Source organism: Dromiciops gliroides, chromosome 4, assembly GCF_019393635.1.
Source record: "Dromiciops gliroides isolate mDroGli1 chromosome 4, mDroGli1.pri, whole genome shotgun sequence".
In the NCBI taxonomy this organism is placed as follows: domain Eukaryota; kingdom Metazoa; phylum Chordata; class Mammalia; order Microbiotheria; family Microbiotheriidae; genus Dromiciops; species Dromiciops gliroides.
In genome coordinates this window covers 464698567-464713527 of record NC_057864.1, presented here as the reverse complement: position 1 = coordinate 464713527, position 14961 = coordinate 464698567, and the positions used below count along the sequence as shown (strand labels likewise).

At 48.6% G+C, this 14961-nt stretch overlaps 1 protein-coding gene across 4 annotated transcripts in view; it reads right to left on the bottom strand.

The window, feature by feature from the left end:
• ABR (ABR activator of RhoGEF and GTPase) overlaps positions 1–14961 on the bottom strand; it is a 298848-nt gene that overhangs the window by 111967 nt on the left and 171920 nt on the right. For all 4 annotated transcript variants that reach the window (XM_044000089.1, XM_044000092.1, XM_044000090.1 and 1 more), the window contains one exon: positions 14265–14363. In XM_044000089.1, the coding sequence (XP_043856024.1) occupies positions 14265–14363 (99 nt within the window). The remainder of the gene's footprint in view (positions 1–14264; positions 14364–14961) is intronic.

Genomic DNA, 14961 nt, shown 5'->3' with positions numbered 1-14961 from the left:
TGCTCCACCTAGCTGCCCCGTGATGGTTTTTTTTTTAAAACTGGACCTGTGATTTCATTACTATAGGAAAGTCTCAGTTGAGGAAACTCCTTCCTTAATGCAGAGAAGCACCTCCTTAGCATTAGAGTCATTAAGAGCTTAATTAAGGGACTTGGCCAGGATCACAGAGACAGGACTTGAACCCAGGCCTCTGAGCTCTTAAACCAGCTCTCTCTTTATTAGGTCTTGCTGCATTTCCTCTAAGTGTGAGTTATTATTATTCTCTATCCCCACAGGGCTGGGAGGTGCTGGAGGGGGACACCCTTTGCCAGGGTCCTGCCCAGACAAGGGCCGGTGGTGGCACTGTACCCACTATATTGGGCCTGCAGCTTGATTTATATTTGGGTGGGGCTGTCACAGGCCCCAACAGGCCATGCTCAGCTCACATGGCGAAGAATCCCAGCATGCTGGGACCTGCCGGATCCCGGGACAGGGGCCAAGCCTGGGCACCCATGGCCTCCATCTGGAAGCCAGCCTGCAGGCTGCAGTCACGGGGCAGCGCCCTGTCAGGCATGCTGTAATGGGCTGTTTGCTCTTTTAAACAGGGTCCACACCTTCCTCTGGGGAGGACCTCACCCAGTCTTTCACGAGGCCCCTTCTCCTCCCACTCTAGCGGATGGGAGAGTTAGCCTGGAACTTCCTCCCTGTGAACCCAGCCTCCCTTTTGCCAGCAATGGAGAGAGGAGTGTCGGGCTCTCTGGAGACGGAGACCAAACAAGGCCTTCCCCTGAGGACGGCTGCAGCCCAGCTGAAAGGATCAGGCTTCAAAGCCAGAAGGCCTCTGGTCCAACCCCTCCTTTTTACAGCTGAGGAAACTGAGGCTTGGGGAACCAAACTGACTTGCCCAAGATCCCATAGCTATTTAGCATCAGAGACAGGATTTGAACTCAGGGCTGCTGACGCCAGAGCCAAGGTTCCTTCCACTGCCATGACATTGAGACCACTTAGGTTTATCATGTTTTCTTTTCACCCTGCCGTGATCCTCCCTTTCCAGCAGGCAGGTATGTGGGTGTCTGACCCGAGACCCTGCCAGCAAGAACGGAGACCCAGAGGCCTCAGTGGCAAATGACGAAGTGTCATCACCCAGCACAGGGCATGGCCTAAGAGCAGTGCCCCCCTTCATCCCTCACCACACAGGGGCATCGGGAGGCGGGTGGGTACAGCTCCTGACACCCACAAACCATCGGCTTTATGCTTCAGACGGAGCCTTCCCTAGGACAGATGCTCTCCACAGGCCACCCTGCCAGTGTGGCCCACCTGGAGGGCTAAGGGTGGGGAAGGAGCCAGGAGGAGAAGCTGGCTGCTCTGTTTCTTGGGAAAGGAACACTGGAAAACATCGACAATGATAAGGGGCCTAGAAACCATGGCAAATGAGGAACAGTCGGGGGGGACTGGAGATGCAGAATAGGATTTTCAATTTAGAGCTGGATAGGATCTCAGAGGTCAGAGGTCAGAGTCCAACTCTGTCATTTGATGAATGAAGAATCTAAGAATTCTAGGCCACTCCACTCATTTTACAGATAAGGAAACTGAGGCCCAAGCACGCCAAGGCATAAGTGGCTGAGCCAGGATTTGGATCCCTATCCTATAAGCTACAAATCCTGTACTCCTTCCCCAGGCATACTGTTTAACCCAGAAAAAAGAAGACTTGGGCAGGGGCACCATAAGTCCCTTCAAAGATCTGAAGGGTTCTCATGTGGAAATGGGAGCCATCTTGCTTGGGAGAAAGGTGGGTCACTGTTACACAGATGCAGCTTTCTCTTTTTTTTTTCTCTTTTTTTTAGTGAGGCAATTGGGGTTAAGTGACTTGCCCAGGGTCACAGAGCTAGTAAGTGTTAAGTGTCTGAGGCTGGATTTGAACTCAGGTCCACCTGACTCCAGAGCCGGTGCTCTATCCACCGTGCCACCTAGCTGCCCCACACAGATGCAGCTTTGAACTATACAAAAAGGAAAGGATTTTCTAACAAGAGAATGAGCCATCTTGCTGTGGGAAGACACACACTCCCCTTTCGGTGAAAGCAAGAAGCAAGCTGCTCATCTATCAGGCATGCTATAGGAACGATTCATTCATGGACCAGAACCAAGAGCACAGAATGAAGGCTCATTTTTCAGATGAGGAACAGGAGGCCCAGAGAGGTTAAGAAACCTGCCTGGTATTTCAAAGTCTGAGGCACGTGAACTCAGGTCTTCCTGAATCCAACTGAGTAGGGGATTCAAATCCCGGTCCTCTAACTTCAAGTTAGTACTACAACTCCAAGCGGCAGAACTAGCATCTGATCCTGGGGCCTCTGTCTCCAATCCAGAACTCTTCATAGTGCCTCCCCCTATCACTCCCAAGACGAATCCTCACTGCACTAGGCAAGAGTCTCGATGGGATGGCCTGACGTGCCTTGCAGCTATTACGTTCTAGGATTCTTAGCTCCAGCTAAGTCTCATGAACAGAGAGTCCCAGGCTCCAAGTCTCCTGCTCTCCCACCTGTCTATATGTGAAAGCCATAGCTCCCCTGCTCTGCCGAGGGGAAGGAGTTACTTCCACTTAAATGGACAAATAACCCAGTTGCCGATTCTCTCCAAACTCCCAGCTCCAGGAAGAAGGGATTCTTAGGAAGTAAAGAGCACGAGCTGACCATATTCCCCTTCCCCAATTTCGTATCTGAGCCTGGAGCCAGGAGAGCTGAATCTGAATCTGATTTCAGATACTTCTCAGCTATTTCTCCAGACCACGGATTTAAAAGCTTCAAAGGGCCTCACAGGTCATTCTTTGCCTGATCCCCTCATTTTCCAGATGACGAAACAGAACCAGAAAGGCTCAGTAACTTCATAATAGCTAAGATTTATATCACATTTACCAGGTAAGTCCATTACAATTATTATCTCACTTGATCTTCACAACAACCCTGGGAGGTAGGTGCTATTATTACCCCCACCTCCTTTTTTTTGTTTTTTTTGTAAGGCAAAAAAAGGTTAAGTACTTGCCCAGGGTCACACAGGTAGTAAGTGTCAAGTGTCTGAGGCTGGATTTGAATTCAGGTCCTCCTGACTGCAGTGCTGGGCTCTATCTACTGCACCCCTTAGCTGCCCCTGTTATCCCTATTTTATAGATGAAGAAACTGAAGCAGAGGTGAAGTGACTTACCCAGGGTCATGTAGCTAGTAAATGTTGGAAGCAGAATTTGAACACAGGTCTTCCTGACTCTAGGTCCACCTAGCTTTAGTTCTCTCTCTCTCTCTCTCTCTCTCTCTCTCTCTCTCTCTCTCTCTCTCTCTCTCTCTCCAGGATTACAGAATGTAAGTGAGAGCCAGGGTGCCTGCTCTGAAGCATCTTACAGCATATAGTCAGTGATCAACCAGCATCTATTAAACATATACACTGTACAAAAGCACTGTGATGCTAAACACCAAGAGCTCACAAAAATGGTGCCATCACAGAGCTCCCAGTCTTTGCAGAGAGAGAAGGTACCATGACACATAACTAGCTATAAGACACACAGCATATGACCAGGGCATTATAGAGGTATAAAGGCAGAGAGAAGGCTGCATCCAACCAGGGACACCCAAATCCCAGGTGACACTGGCCTATTCACTGACCTTTGTATAAGACACTCCTCACTTGGTGCCTTTGCACCGGCTGTCCCTCAGGCCTGGAACTCTCTCCCTCCTCATCTCCACCTCCTGGCCTCCTTCAAGTTCCAGATAAAATCCCACCTTTTACAAGAAGCTTTTCCCAGTAGCCTTTAATGCTAGCACCTTGGATAGAGCACCGGCCCTGGATTCAGGAGGACCTGAGTTCAAATCCAGCATCAGACACTTAACACTTACTAGCTGTGTGACCCTGGGCAAGTCACTTAATTCCCAATTGCCTCACTAAAAAAAAAAAATAATGCTAGCACCTTCCCCTTCTTCATTATCCTGTATACGACTTGTTTGTAGAGTTTGTATGTTGTCTTTCCCATTACACTATGAGCTCCTTGAGGGCAGGAACTTTTTTTTTTTTTTGCCTTTCTTTGTACTTAGCACAATACCTACCACACAACAGGCACTTAATAATAATGATTGCTGACTGACAAGATCTTCAGAAAGCAAGTAGGAAGCAAACAGAGGCCTCAGATGTAGACAAAAAATTCAACAGAAGTAAAGACAAGATGAAATGACTAATAAGGTAATGTTTTACATAATCACACATGTATAACCCATATCTGATTGCTCACCACCTAAGGGAGGGGGTAGGGGAGGGAGGGAAAGAGGGATAAAAATTGGAACTCAAAACTATAAATAAAAATGTTTATTATTTTTTTTTAAAGTCAAGACAAGGAGAGCAAAAGGAGAATAGCTAGAAGAGCGTGAAGTTTCAGAGATTGGACGTGTATATAAGTAGACAGGAAGGAGAGAGTGGAGAAGGAGGGCTTGAGGATACGGTAAAGAAGGGAGCAAAGTCCTAGCAGAGGTGGGAAGGCATGGGATATCTCTCTCCTGTGACTGGAGGGAAGAGAGAAGGAATGATGATGCACCTGTCTGAGGAGGAGCAAGACAATGGTTGGCTGTAAAAAGAAGGAAGGAAAGATTCAGGAGAGGCATCATGGAGAATGAGACAGGGAACAGATAAGGGCTGGGGGGAAGGACTATGGGCAGCAGCAAGGGCCTCAGCTAAGGCTGGAAATGGAAGCTGGATCTTACTCTCGATCAATAACTGGTAAAAAGAGGAGGTGAGACTAAAGAACTAATGATGGGGCAGCTAGGCGGCGCAGTGGATAGAGTACTGTCCTGGATTGAGGAGGACCTGAGTTCAAATCCAGCCTCAGACACTTGACTTACTAGCTGTGTGACCCTGGGCAAGTCATTTAACCCTGACTGCCTCACCAAAACAAACAAACAACAACAACAAAAAAAAAAACTAATGATTCCTAGAAGAATGTATATGATTATGTGCTGCAGTGCACAACGCGGTCACTGACTGTGGCTCAGCAATGGGGGAAGCAATGTGGGCTGGAGTTATCTGGGAAGGCTTAAATGGGAAATGTGGGTGCTTAAGCTGGAGCCAGAGGAATAGGATTTGGATAGAAAGAGAGTGAGGAATGGGCCATTAGAGGAAGGAGGAAGCAGCACTAGGAAAGGCAAGGAGGTGAGAAGGAATTTGGCATCCGTGAAGGAAATGCCAGGAGGCAAGGGCTCATAGCGTCCCATGAAATCAGAGAAGAAGATGAGCGACTTTACGGTTTATTTAGTGCTGGGGGTTTTCATCTGGGATACGCAGACCCCTCCCCCTACAAGAGATCCCTGAAAAGATTCTGGGGGCTCTATGAACTGGGCTAGAAAAAAAAAGGTTTTATTTTCACAATCTTCTAAAGGAAATTTGCATATTCCTTAATTATTTAAACATATTTTTTTCCTAAGAAGGGGACCATGGGCTTTACCCAACTTCCAGAGGGGTCTACGATACAAGAAAAAAAATTAAGAATGTCTGATCCAGTCCAACCACCTCATTTTACAAGGGGAAGAAACTGAGGTCCAGAGAAGTTCCAAAAACTTGCCCAGAGCCATCCTGCTGGTGAGTGACAGGGCTGCACCCCAGGTCTGCAGACTCTCAGGGCTCTGTTTTCCATCCATCCTCCCCCTCTTGCTCTTTTCCTCTTTACTGCGCCCACCCCCCTCCCCCGGCTCTTTTGAGGTCCCTTCCAGCTCAGAATCTACTGTCCTTTAATTTTTTTTTCTTTTTTTTTTTTTAGTGAGGCAATTGGGGTTAAGTGACTTGCCCAGGGTCACACAGCTAGTAAGTGTTAAGTGTCTGAGGTCAGATTCGAACTCAGGTACTCCTGACTCCAGGGCCAGTGCTCTATCCACTGTACCACCTAGCTGCCCCAATTTAATCTTTCTCCTAAATCACTTCCTCCTTCTGACTTCTCTTTTCTGGTACCGCCATTCATTGTGTTTCCCACATCTGTAACTTTGGTGTTCTCTTGGATTCTTCTCCCTTTCTGTTTGTCTTAACCCATGATGTCTTTTCCCCACTTAGTTTAGCCAAGATGAGGTTCGGGTAGGAGAGTTTAAAATGTTCTTTTATTTGGAAACAAAGGAAAAAACAATAACGGGAGAGAATGCTTCTAAGCCTCGAACGACAGGCAAGAATGACTCAGGTTTCTTTAAGTTTACAACCACCCAGAAAGGCAAGGTCCCCAGTGTAAGGAATATGGTATCTCTGGAGGAAACACCAAGTAGGGAGGGACTGTGGGCTCCCATGTAGTGAAAACTGGGAGAGACTTTAGGGTCCCCATGGCCCTAAATTCTGCCACCTTTTGGCCCTTCGATGAGACCCAGGCACCCTTGCTCAGAACAGTGTTTGTAAGTGCATAAAATAAAATACAAAAGATTACAAAAGAAACCAACTCAATTGGTTATCAAATAAAATTATTTTTTAAAAGTTTTTAAGCTCATGGACCTCAGGTTAGGAAATAAATACTAAGTATGGTTATCTGCCTTTTACAGAAGAAAAGACTGAGATGTATAGATGAGAAATGACTTGCCCAAACAGATGGCAGGGCCAAGATTGAGGCCCCTTGACCTCTCTGTCCTCCAGCCCCAGACTGACTCTGCTGTTACACAGCTGCCTGGGCACCAAGCCCTCAGTGCAGCCCCTTGTAGGACATCACCCTGTCTCCTGGCAATCTGATTACTTTTTTGTTGTTGTTTGTTTGTTTGTTTTTTTGTTTTGTTTTTGCGGGGCAATGAGGGTTAAGTGACTTCCCCAGGGTCACACAACTAGTAAGTATCAAGTGTCTGAGGCTGGATTTGAACTCAGGTCCTCCTGAATCCAGGTTCGGTACTTTATCTACTGTGCCACCTAGCTTCCCCAGCCCCTGGCAATCTGAAGGCCCCGCACCCCTGGGCATACCCTCCCTAACAGCGAGTGTGCTCTGGAGTCATCTGGCCTATGTTCCAACAGCCATTCAGGGGCTTCCTGTCTGTCTCCTCCCATTTCACTTTCACTAAGTTCTTGTTTCCTGTCTGAGGGATGATTCTAATTCTCAACTCCTTTGCAGGGCAGGGAGAACTGAGTGGACTCTCAACTCTGAGAATGCACAAGCTCAGCTTCCAAGCCCCTGCAGCTTCCCCCAGCTCCCACTGATGACTCACTCAGGTTCCTCCCCAATCCCCAAGGACATGTTTATAAAAACCATAAAGCAACAACAGGCCAACTTTACCTCCTAGAGGAGGAGTTAGTGTGGTAGGCGGGAAGTGAAGCTGAGTTTGGAGGAGCTGGCCAGGTTTGAATCTTGACTCAGATGTCTACTACCTGTGTAACTTGGGGGGTAAGTCATTTGACCCTCCTAGCTCTCAGTTTCCTTATCTGTGAAATAAAGGGGTTGGATTTGCTGTTGCTGTTTAGTTGTTTCAGTCTTGTGTGACTCTCAGTGACCCAATTTGGGGTTTTCTTGGCAGAGACATCAAAGTGGTTTGCCATTTCCTTCTCCAGCTCATTTGACAGAAGAAGAAACTGAGGCAAACAGGGTAAAGTGACTTGTCCAGGGTCACACAGCTAGTAAGTGTCTGTGGTCAGATTTGAACTCACGCAGATGAGTCTTCCTGATTCTTCCAATATCAATAGCTAACTAACACTTATGTAGCACCTACTATGTGCCAGGCACGTTGCTAAGTGCTTTACAAATATTATTTCATTTGATCCTCACAACAACCCTGAAGGTAGGTGGGATCATGATCCCTATTTTACAGATGAGGTACCCAGAGGTTCAGTGACTTACTCAGAGTCACACAGCTAGTGAGTAGCTGAAGCCAGATTTGAACTTGGGTCTTCTCGCCTCCAGAGACCCCTAAGATTCCCTGAATCTCTACTCTTCTGATCAGGAATAATAACAGGAAGCTTTATTTCTGCAATGCATGTTGGGGACAGCATGACATCGGAATGGATTTATCAGCCAACCAACCAATAAGCATTTATCAAGCTCTTATCATACTCCACATGAGGAATTTGGGGTCAAAAGATCTGAATTCAAATCACAGATTAGCCATTTAATACCTTGGTAATCCTCGGCGAGTAAGTCACTTGCCCTCTTTAGACCTCATTTTCCAAATTTGTAAAAGGGGAGGGATGGATACAGGGTGGGGAAGACTAGATAAAGGCCTCAGAAGCCCCTTCAAGATCTATATTTGTGACCCCATGAATAAGAAGGCGCTTTGTCCATTAAGGCATTGTGCTATAGAGGAAAGAAAGAATTTAGAATCCAAGGCTCTGGGTTCAAGTTCTAGCTTTGCCATTTATGATCAAGTGCAAGTAAATCCCTTCCCCTTTTGAGGCCCCAGACTTTCCTTGTCTGTAAAAAGAGGAGGCTGGACTGAATGGCCTTGGGTGGGGGCACTCTTCCAGTTTGGATCCCATTTACTCCAAGTGAGACTTTGGGGAAATGTTTCCTCTCTGAATCTAAGCTTCTTCATTCATAAAATGAAGGGATCACACTAGGTAACCCCCGGGGTCCCCCTTCCAACTCTAAACCTATGATGATAATGGCAAATACACAGACACACGCAGATGCATAGACACAGTAGGGGCAGCTAGGTGGCGCAGTTTATAGAGCACTGGCCCTGAAGTTGGGAGGACCTGAGTTCAAATCTCACCTCAGACATTTACTACCTGTGTGACCCTAGGCAAGTCACTTAATCCCAATAACCTTAAACATTCCAGGCCATCTCCAGTAATCCTGATATATATCTTGCCCTTGGATCCAGATGGCTCTGGAGGAGGAAGTGAGGTTGGTGACCCAGCACAGCCCTCCCTCACTTAAATCCAATTCACCGCAAGTCATGACACCACTCCCATGCCATGGTCCTCTTCAAGAACAAAGGACCAACAACACAGACACAGAGATGCACACGAGAGCAGACATACATCACTACCCAGACAGACAGACACACAGCCAGAGGGGCCCATATGTTTCTATCCCCCAAGGTCTGGTCTGTGAGCTCATATACCTCTTGGGATGGGGAGAGGGCCAGAGCTGTTGTCTCTTTTGGGAAGAAGAAGGAAACCACTGCTCAGGCTCCAGTGAAGAGAATCACTCAAGTCACCCAGCGAGTCATTCACTGGAAGGGCGGGGAAGAGGAATTAGTGTTTCAAGTCTCCAGATTTGGTTCAGTTCCCACCTGAGTGGGAAAGACTTTGCCACAGGCCTGTGGGGATGGGGAACAAGAGAGAATGTACACCTCCCTCCCCAAACCCCCATGAAAGCCAAAGGACCTGGTTCCTCATAGACACCCCAGTCTGGTGGAGAAAGGGGAAGACGTGGAGGCTGCCCCAGCTGCTGTTCACATGAGCAGGCCTCAAGGCTTGTCACTCTGGAGAACAGCAGAGTGACAGCTAAAGGAAGCAGGAGCAGGGGCTCCGGGGCCTCTGATTGTTCCCCTTTTGAGCTAGCATGGAGACAACCCTCAGCTGGCCCTGCACGCCTAGCATCTGGTGCCTTTATTTCTCTTTTCTTCTGGTGTTTTTAATTGGTCTCTTTTTTTATATCATCACAATTTCCTCTGGGAGTCTGTTCCCACCCAGAAAGCAAGCCTATATAACAGCTAATTTCTCTAAAGACAAAAAGAAAAAGGAGGAAATCAGTAGAACTGATCAATACACTGAGAAAGTCGGATGGTATGTGAGACTCGCCACATTTGTGGACCTCCCACTCCCACAGAGGGCTGGGACGTGGGACGGCCTGTGTCTTGTGGTTTTCAAGGCAATCGCTAATTGGTACCAGGGAAAGGAACAGGTCATGATAGGATTCCTCTTCATCTGCGAAGGTTCCCAGCATTCTTGTACCCATTATCTGGCTCTTAGCCTTAGAGCATTCCCATCAGGGAAGGGAGGAGCAAGGCTTATCTCCCCCACCGACTTTACCAGGGGAGGCAAAGAGACAGGCTGGGAACCCAGGCTGAGCATCAAATGAGCTCTGGGAAGCACTGAATATAGAAGAGAACATAACATCCCTAAAGTCCTTTCTTCATTCCTCCCTCCTTCCCCATCACTCCTTCCTTCTTTCCTTCCTCCCTCTCTTCTTCCCCTCCTTCCCTCCTTTCTTTCTTCTCTTCCTCCTTCCACATCCCACCTTCCTTTTTTCCTCCCTCCTTTCCTTCCTCTCTTCTTCCTTCTTCCCTCGCTCCCTTCTTCCTTCCCTCCCTCCCTCCCTCCACATCTCTCCTTCCTTCTTTCCTTCCTTCCCTCCTTGCTCCACATCCCTCCCTCCTTCCTTCTTCCCTCCCTCCCTCCCTATCTCTCCTTCCTTCTTCCCTCCCTCCCTCCCTATCTCTCCTTCCTTCTTTCTTCTCTTGCTTCCTTCCCTTCTTTCCCTGCCCTACAACATATGCTATGGTGACTTCTTTTTTTTTTGGTGAGGCAATTGGGGTTAAGTGACTTGCCCAGGGTCATACAGCTAGTAAGTGTTAAGTGTCTGAGGCCAGATTTGAACTCAGATCCTCCCGAATCCAAGACCGGTGCTCTATCCACTGCGCCACCTAGCTGCCCCTCTAGTGACTTCTTGATGCTTCTCACAAAGGACACTCTGTCCCCCATCTCTCTGCCAGGAGGGACTCTGGTTGTCCCCATGTCTGGGATACTCTCCCTTCTCCCTCTGCCTCTAAGAATTCCTGGCTTCCCTCAGGACCCAGCTCACACTCTGCCGACTGAAGGAGGTCTGTCCCAGCCTGAGCTGGCTATAGCCTTGCCCTGGAAGACTACCTTCCACATCTACCAGGCATACTCCTATTTATTTTTACGTTGCCTCCTCCATCAGAATGTATATGCTCCTTGAGATTATTTCGTGCTTGGCACAAAATGAGCACTTCAATAAGTGTTTGATGATTGATTCTTTCATTCCAAGGCTGTTGGGAGGCTGAATGGAGGTATCTTTCTAGAAGGGCCCCTAGCTCTCCAAGACAGTACAGCCATTGGGACTTCTTAGCTCCAGGCCCAAGGTTTCTACGGCCCCATCCTCCCCCAGGAGCCCAAGGCTGAGTCCTGCCATCACTCTCTCCCCTGGGCAGCTATGGCTGCAGTATTTGCATGTACACGGTCTTATCTTCCCCTGGCATCTAGTCTGCCAGCCCCATCACATTTGTAACCAGAGCTTAACAGGAATCTGGAATGCCCAAGATTACTTCATCCCCAAGACAGCCAGAAATCCCCCATCCCCCTGCACCCCAGGGCAGGGACAAAGAAACACGGAAGGACTCATTTCCCCATGATCCTCTGTGTATGAGTGTAATACACACACACACACACACACACACACACACACACACACAGAGTACAGAACACAACCTGCCCAGTACCAAGAGTACTCTCCTAACCAAGAAGTGTGGAGAACATTCAAACCATCTGGGAGTAGGGAGGAGACAATGAAGGATCAAAAGACAGGACAGAAGGCAGGTCGAGGGGGTCCAGCCTCCTTCCCTCTTAGAAGCACACACATCCCATCCCTTCTTCCCGACCTGGCCAATGACACGTGAGCTTGGTGGGCAACAAGGAGGGAAATGCCCCCTTTCAATTTCTAGGTCCCTTTTCTTCCTCTTGTGGCTGGGCTGCTCTGCCCCCAGAGGGTCCTGGGTGCATGTCCAGAGCCCTCATCATGTGACTGCCCACTTTCCCTTACCACAGATACCGTCAAACAGTCAGACACTGGGGCTGTTGGGCTGGAGAGAGGAGGAAGCTGGGACCTCTGCTCAACTGTTCAGGGTCATGTGTGTGTGTGTGTGTGTGTGTGTGTGTGTGTGTGTGTGTGTGTGTATAACAGAAGAGAGAAATGAGAGAGGGAAGGAGGGAGAAAGAGAGAAGGGAAGGATAGAGAGAAGATGGGGGAGAGAGAGACAGAGACAGAGACAGAGAGGAGGAAGCTGGGACCCTCTGCTCAACTGTTCAGGGTCATGTGTGTGTGTGTGTGTGTGTGTGTGTGTGTGTATAACACAGAAGAGAGAAATGAGAGAGGGAAGGAGGGAGAAAGAGAGAAGGGAAAGATAGAGAGAGGATAGGGGAGAGAGAGAGAGAAAAGGAGGCTGATGGGAAGGAGATGTCTCAAAGGACACTTGAAATGAACCAGGACACTGGCCTCTTATGGGGACATGTGAGCTGGGGAAAACAGGAAATAACAGGACCTCCACATAAGCCATCTCAGCCTGAAGGGGCCAGAAGTGGAAAGAGACCTGCTGGCAGATGAGAACTGAGTGGAGGAACTAGTGATCCCTTTGGATAAAGTCACCATGTCTCCCTTCAGAAAATGGTCATGTGCGCAGTACCAGACTAGCCCCCATGGACACTGGCCCCTCCCATTAGGCCTAAGGGAATCTGTCCAAGCCTGACAGATCAAAGGAGGCTAGATGCCTTGGAGCCAGAGAACCTGGTTTTGAGTCTGGGACTTTGGGTGAATGCTAACAGATGAGAGATAACAGTTCAGAGATCTGGAGCAGGATGGCACCTCAGAAGCCATCGAGTCCGAGTCTCTCTGTCTCTGTCTCTCTCTGTGTCTCTGTCTCCCTGTTTGTCTGTCTCTGCATCTGTCTCCCTGTCTCTTTCTTTTATAACATATAAAGACGGATAAAGCACCGGCCCTGGATTCAGGAGTACCTGAGTTCAAATCCGGCCTCAGACATTTCAGTCTTACTAGCTGTGTGACCCTGTGCAAGTCACTTAACCCCCATTGCCCCGCAAAAATAAATAAATAAATAAATAAAATATAACATATAAAGACATTGAGGTCCAAGGAGCTTAAATGACTTGCCCAAGGCCACTCAAGTAGTAAGTTACAAATGGCAGGGTTTGAATCCAGATCCTCTGACTCCAGAGATAGCAATTTTATTATTGTGCCATGTTGCCTAATGAGCCCTGGTTTCCTCAACTGTAAAATAAAGGAATTGGACCCAAATCCTTCCCAGTTCTATGATGCCATGGCTTCAGCAGCATGAGGGGCAGTGTGGGGAAGTAGGAAGGGCTCTGACTTAGGACTCAGGGAGGTCTAGGTTCAAACCCGACCTTGGACACTACAAGTGACGGGACTCTTGATAAGTCTGGGCCTCCATCTCCTCATGTAGAAAATGAGAGGGTTGGACTCTATGACCTCTAAAAAGTTTCTTATTGATGATCCCATGAAAACAAGTCTTAAGGTCCCTTTGAGCAACAAGCCAATTTTCTGAGAAGTCACTGGGCCTCAGTCAACTAAAAGCAGATTTGACAAAACTTCCAGTGAACACCTCCGAGGCCCAGGGTCAGCCATGCCTGGGGGCAGAAAGCAGCCCCTGTGACTCACGGGGCACCTCCTCTTAACCACCCAGAGAGCACACAGAACAAGTGCCTGCTTTGTCTCCCAATGAGGACCGGCGTCTGCCAGTCTATTTCTGCATTTGTTATTTATCATCACTATTTTTTGTCATCACTGTATGTCTTAGACTGAAAACCCCCAGAGGCAGAGGGTGACTGTGGCCTCCATGATGCTGCATGACCTCCCTCCATCCATCGCTATGGGCAGGGTGGTTCTGTGGATGGTGAACCAGCCTTGGAGTCGTCAGGGCTGAGTTCATAATATTGGCTGTGGGACCAATCACCGGGTGTTCTGGGAAACCCTCTCAGCCTGTAAGGTGGCATACTTTGATAGAGGAAGCAGCTCACAGGGAAGACATTTCACCAGTGAAATCACTGGCCTGGTACAAAAGACAAATCAGGATGGTGATTCTAACTTCTTAAAAGGCTCTCTGCATTATCAACTCACCGGACCATAGATGGGGTGAGTGCAGGCAGCATCCCCATTTGGAGATGAGGATGCAAGGGCACTTAGAGATGAAGTCATCTGCCTAAAGCCCCAAGGGGAAGTGGGTGAGTAGGGGAGAAAAGGGCAGCTCCTTCGGTTCTCCGGAGCCTCAGAATGAGAGGCTTGTACATCTGCCGGATGGCCTCACCTGCAGCCTGCCCACTGCTCAACCAGAGGGACACACCTGGGCTGCCCAGCCTAGGCCTGGGGGTAATGCAAGGGTTGGGGGTATGAAGCACAGGCCCATCCCAGGGGTGTGTGTGTGTGTGTGTGTGTGTGTGTGTGTGTGTGTGTGTGTGTGTAGAACTGGACAAAGCAAGAGAGAGAGACTCTCAGAGCAGAGAAATGCCCCTCCCTTCCCCTCTTGCCTTGACATTCCATTTCCCAGAGCAAAGTGGCCCGGACAGCCCGGCTGGAGGAGCCATGGGAGCACACTCACCAGCAGAAGTGCTTCCAGCTGATTGATATAGATCTCTTCGCTGGCCAGGAATCCTGAGAGGACCAGCTTCCTCATTTCCAGGCCTTTCCCCGCCTCTACCTGAAGGGGAGAAAGGAGAAAAAAAACATCGGAGGAAGGTTAAAAAACCATTAGGTGGCAAGCAGTTCTCTGAGCTGCTATTTCAGGATGTCAGCCCCAAGGACCCAGAGCTGGACTTCCTTAACCTCTGATGGAATCCTCATTGCCCCTAGGGCTCCATTCCCAAGCCAGTGCCAGAGCCTTCAAGGATCTACTTTGTTGTTGCTGTTGCTGTTGTTTTTTTTGGGGGGGCAATGAGAGTTAAGTGACTTGCCCAGGGTCACACAGCTAGTAAGTGTCAAGTGTCTGAGGCCAGATTTGAACTCAGGTCCTCCTGACTCCAGGGCCGGTGCTCTATCCATTGCGCTGCCTAGCTGCCCCCAAGGATCTACTTTGAACAGGGCTCAGTGAAGGAACTGTGTGACCTCATCAATGTATGGAGTTAAAACAGAGCAGTGCTCTTTACGTGGTAGCAAGGAATTGGAAGTTGAGGGGGTGCCCATCAATTGGGGAATGGCTGGACAAGTTGTGGTATATGAATACAATGGAATACTATTGTGCTGTAAGAAATGATGAGCAGGAAGAGTTCAGAGAAACCTGGAGGGTCTTACGTGAGCTG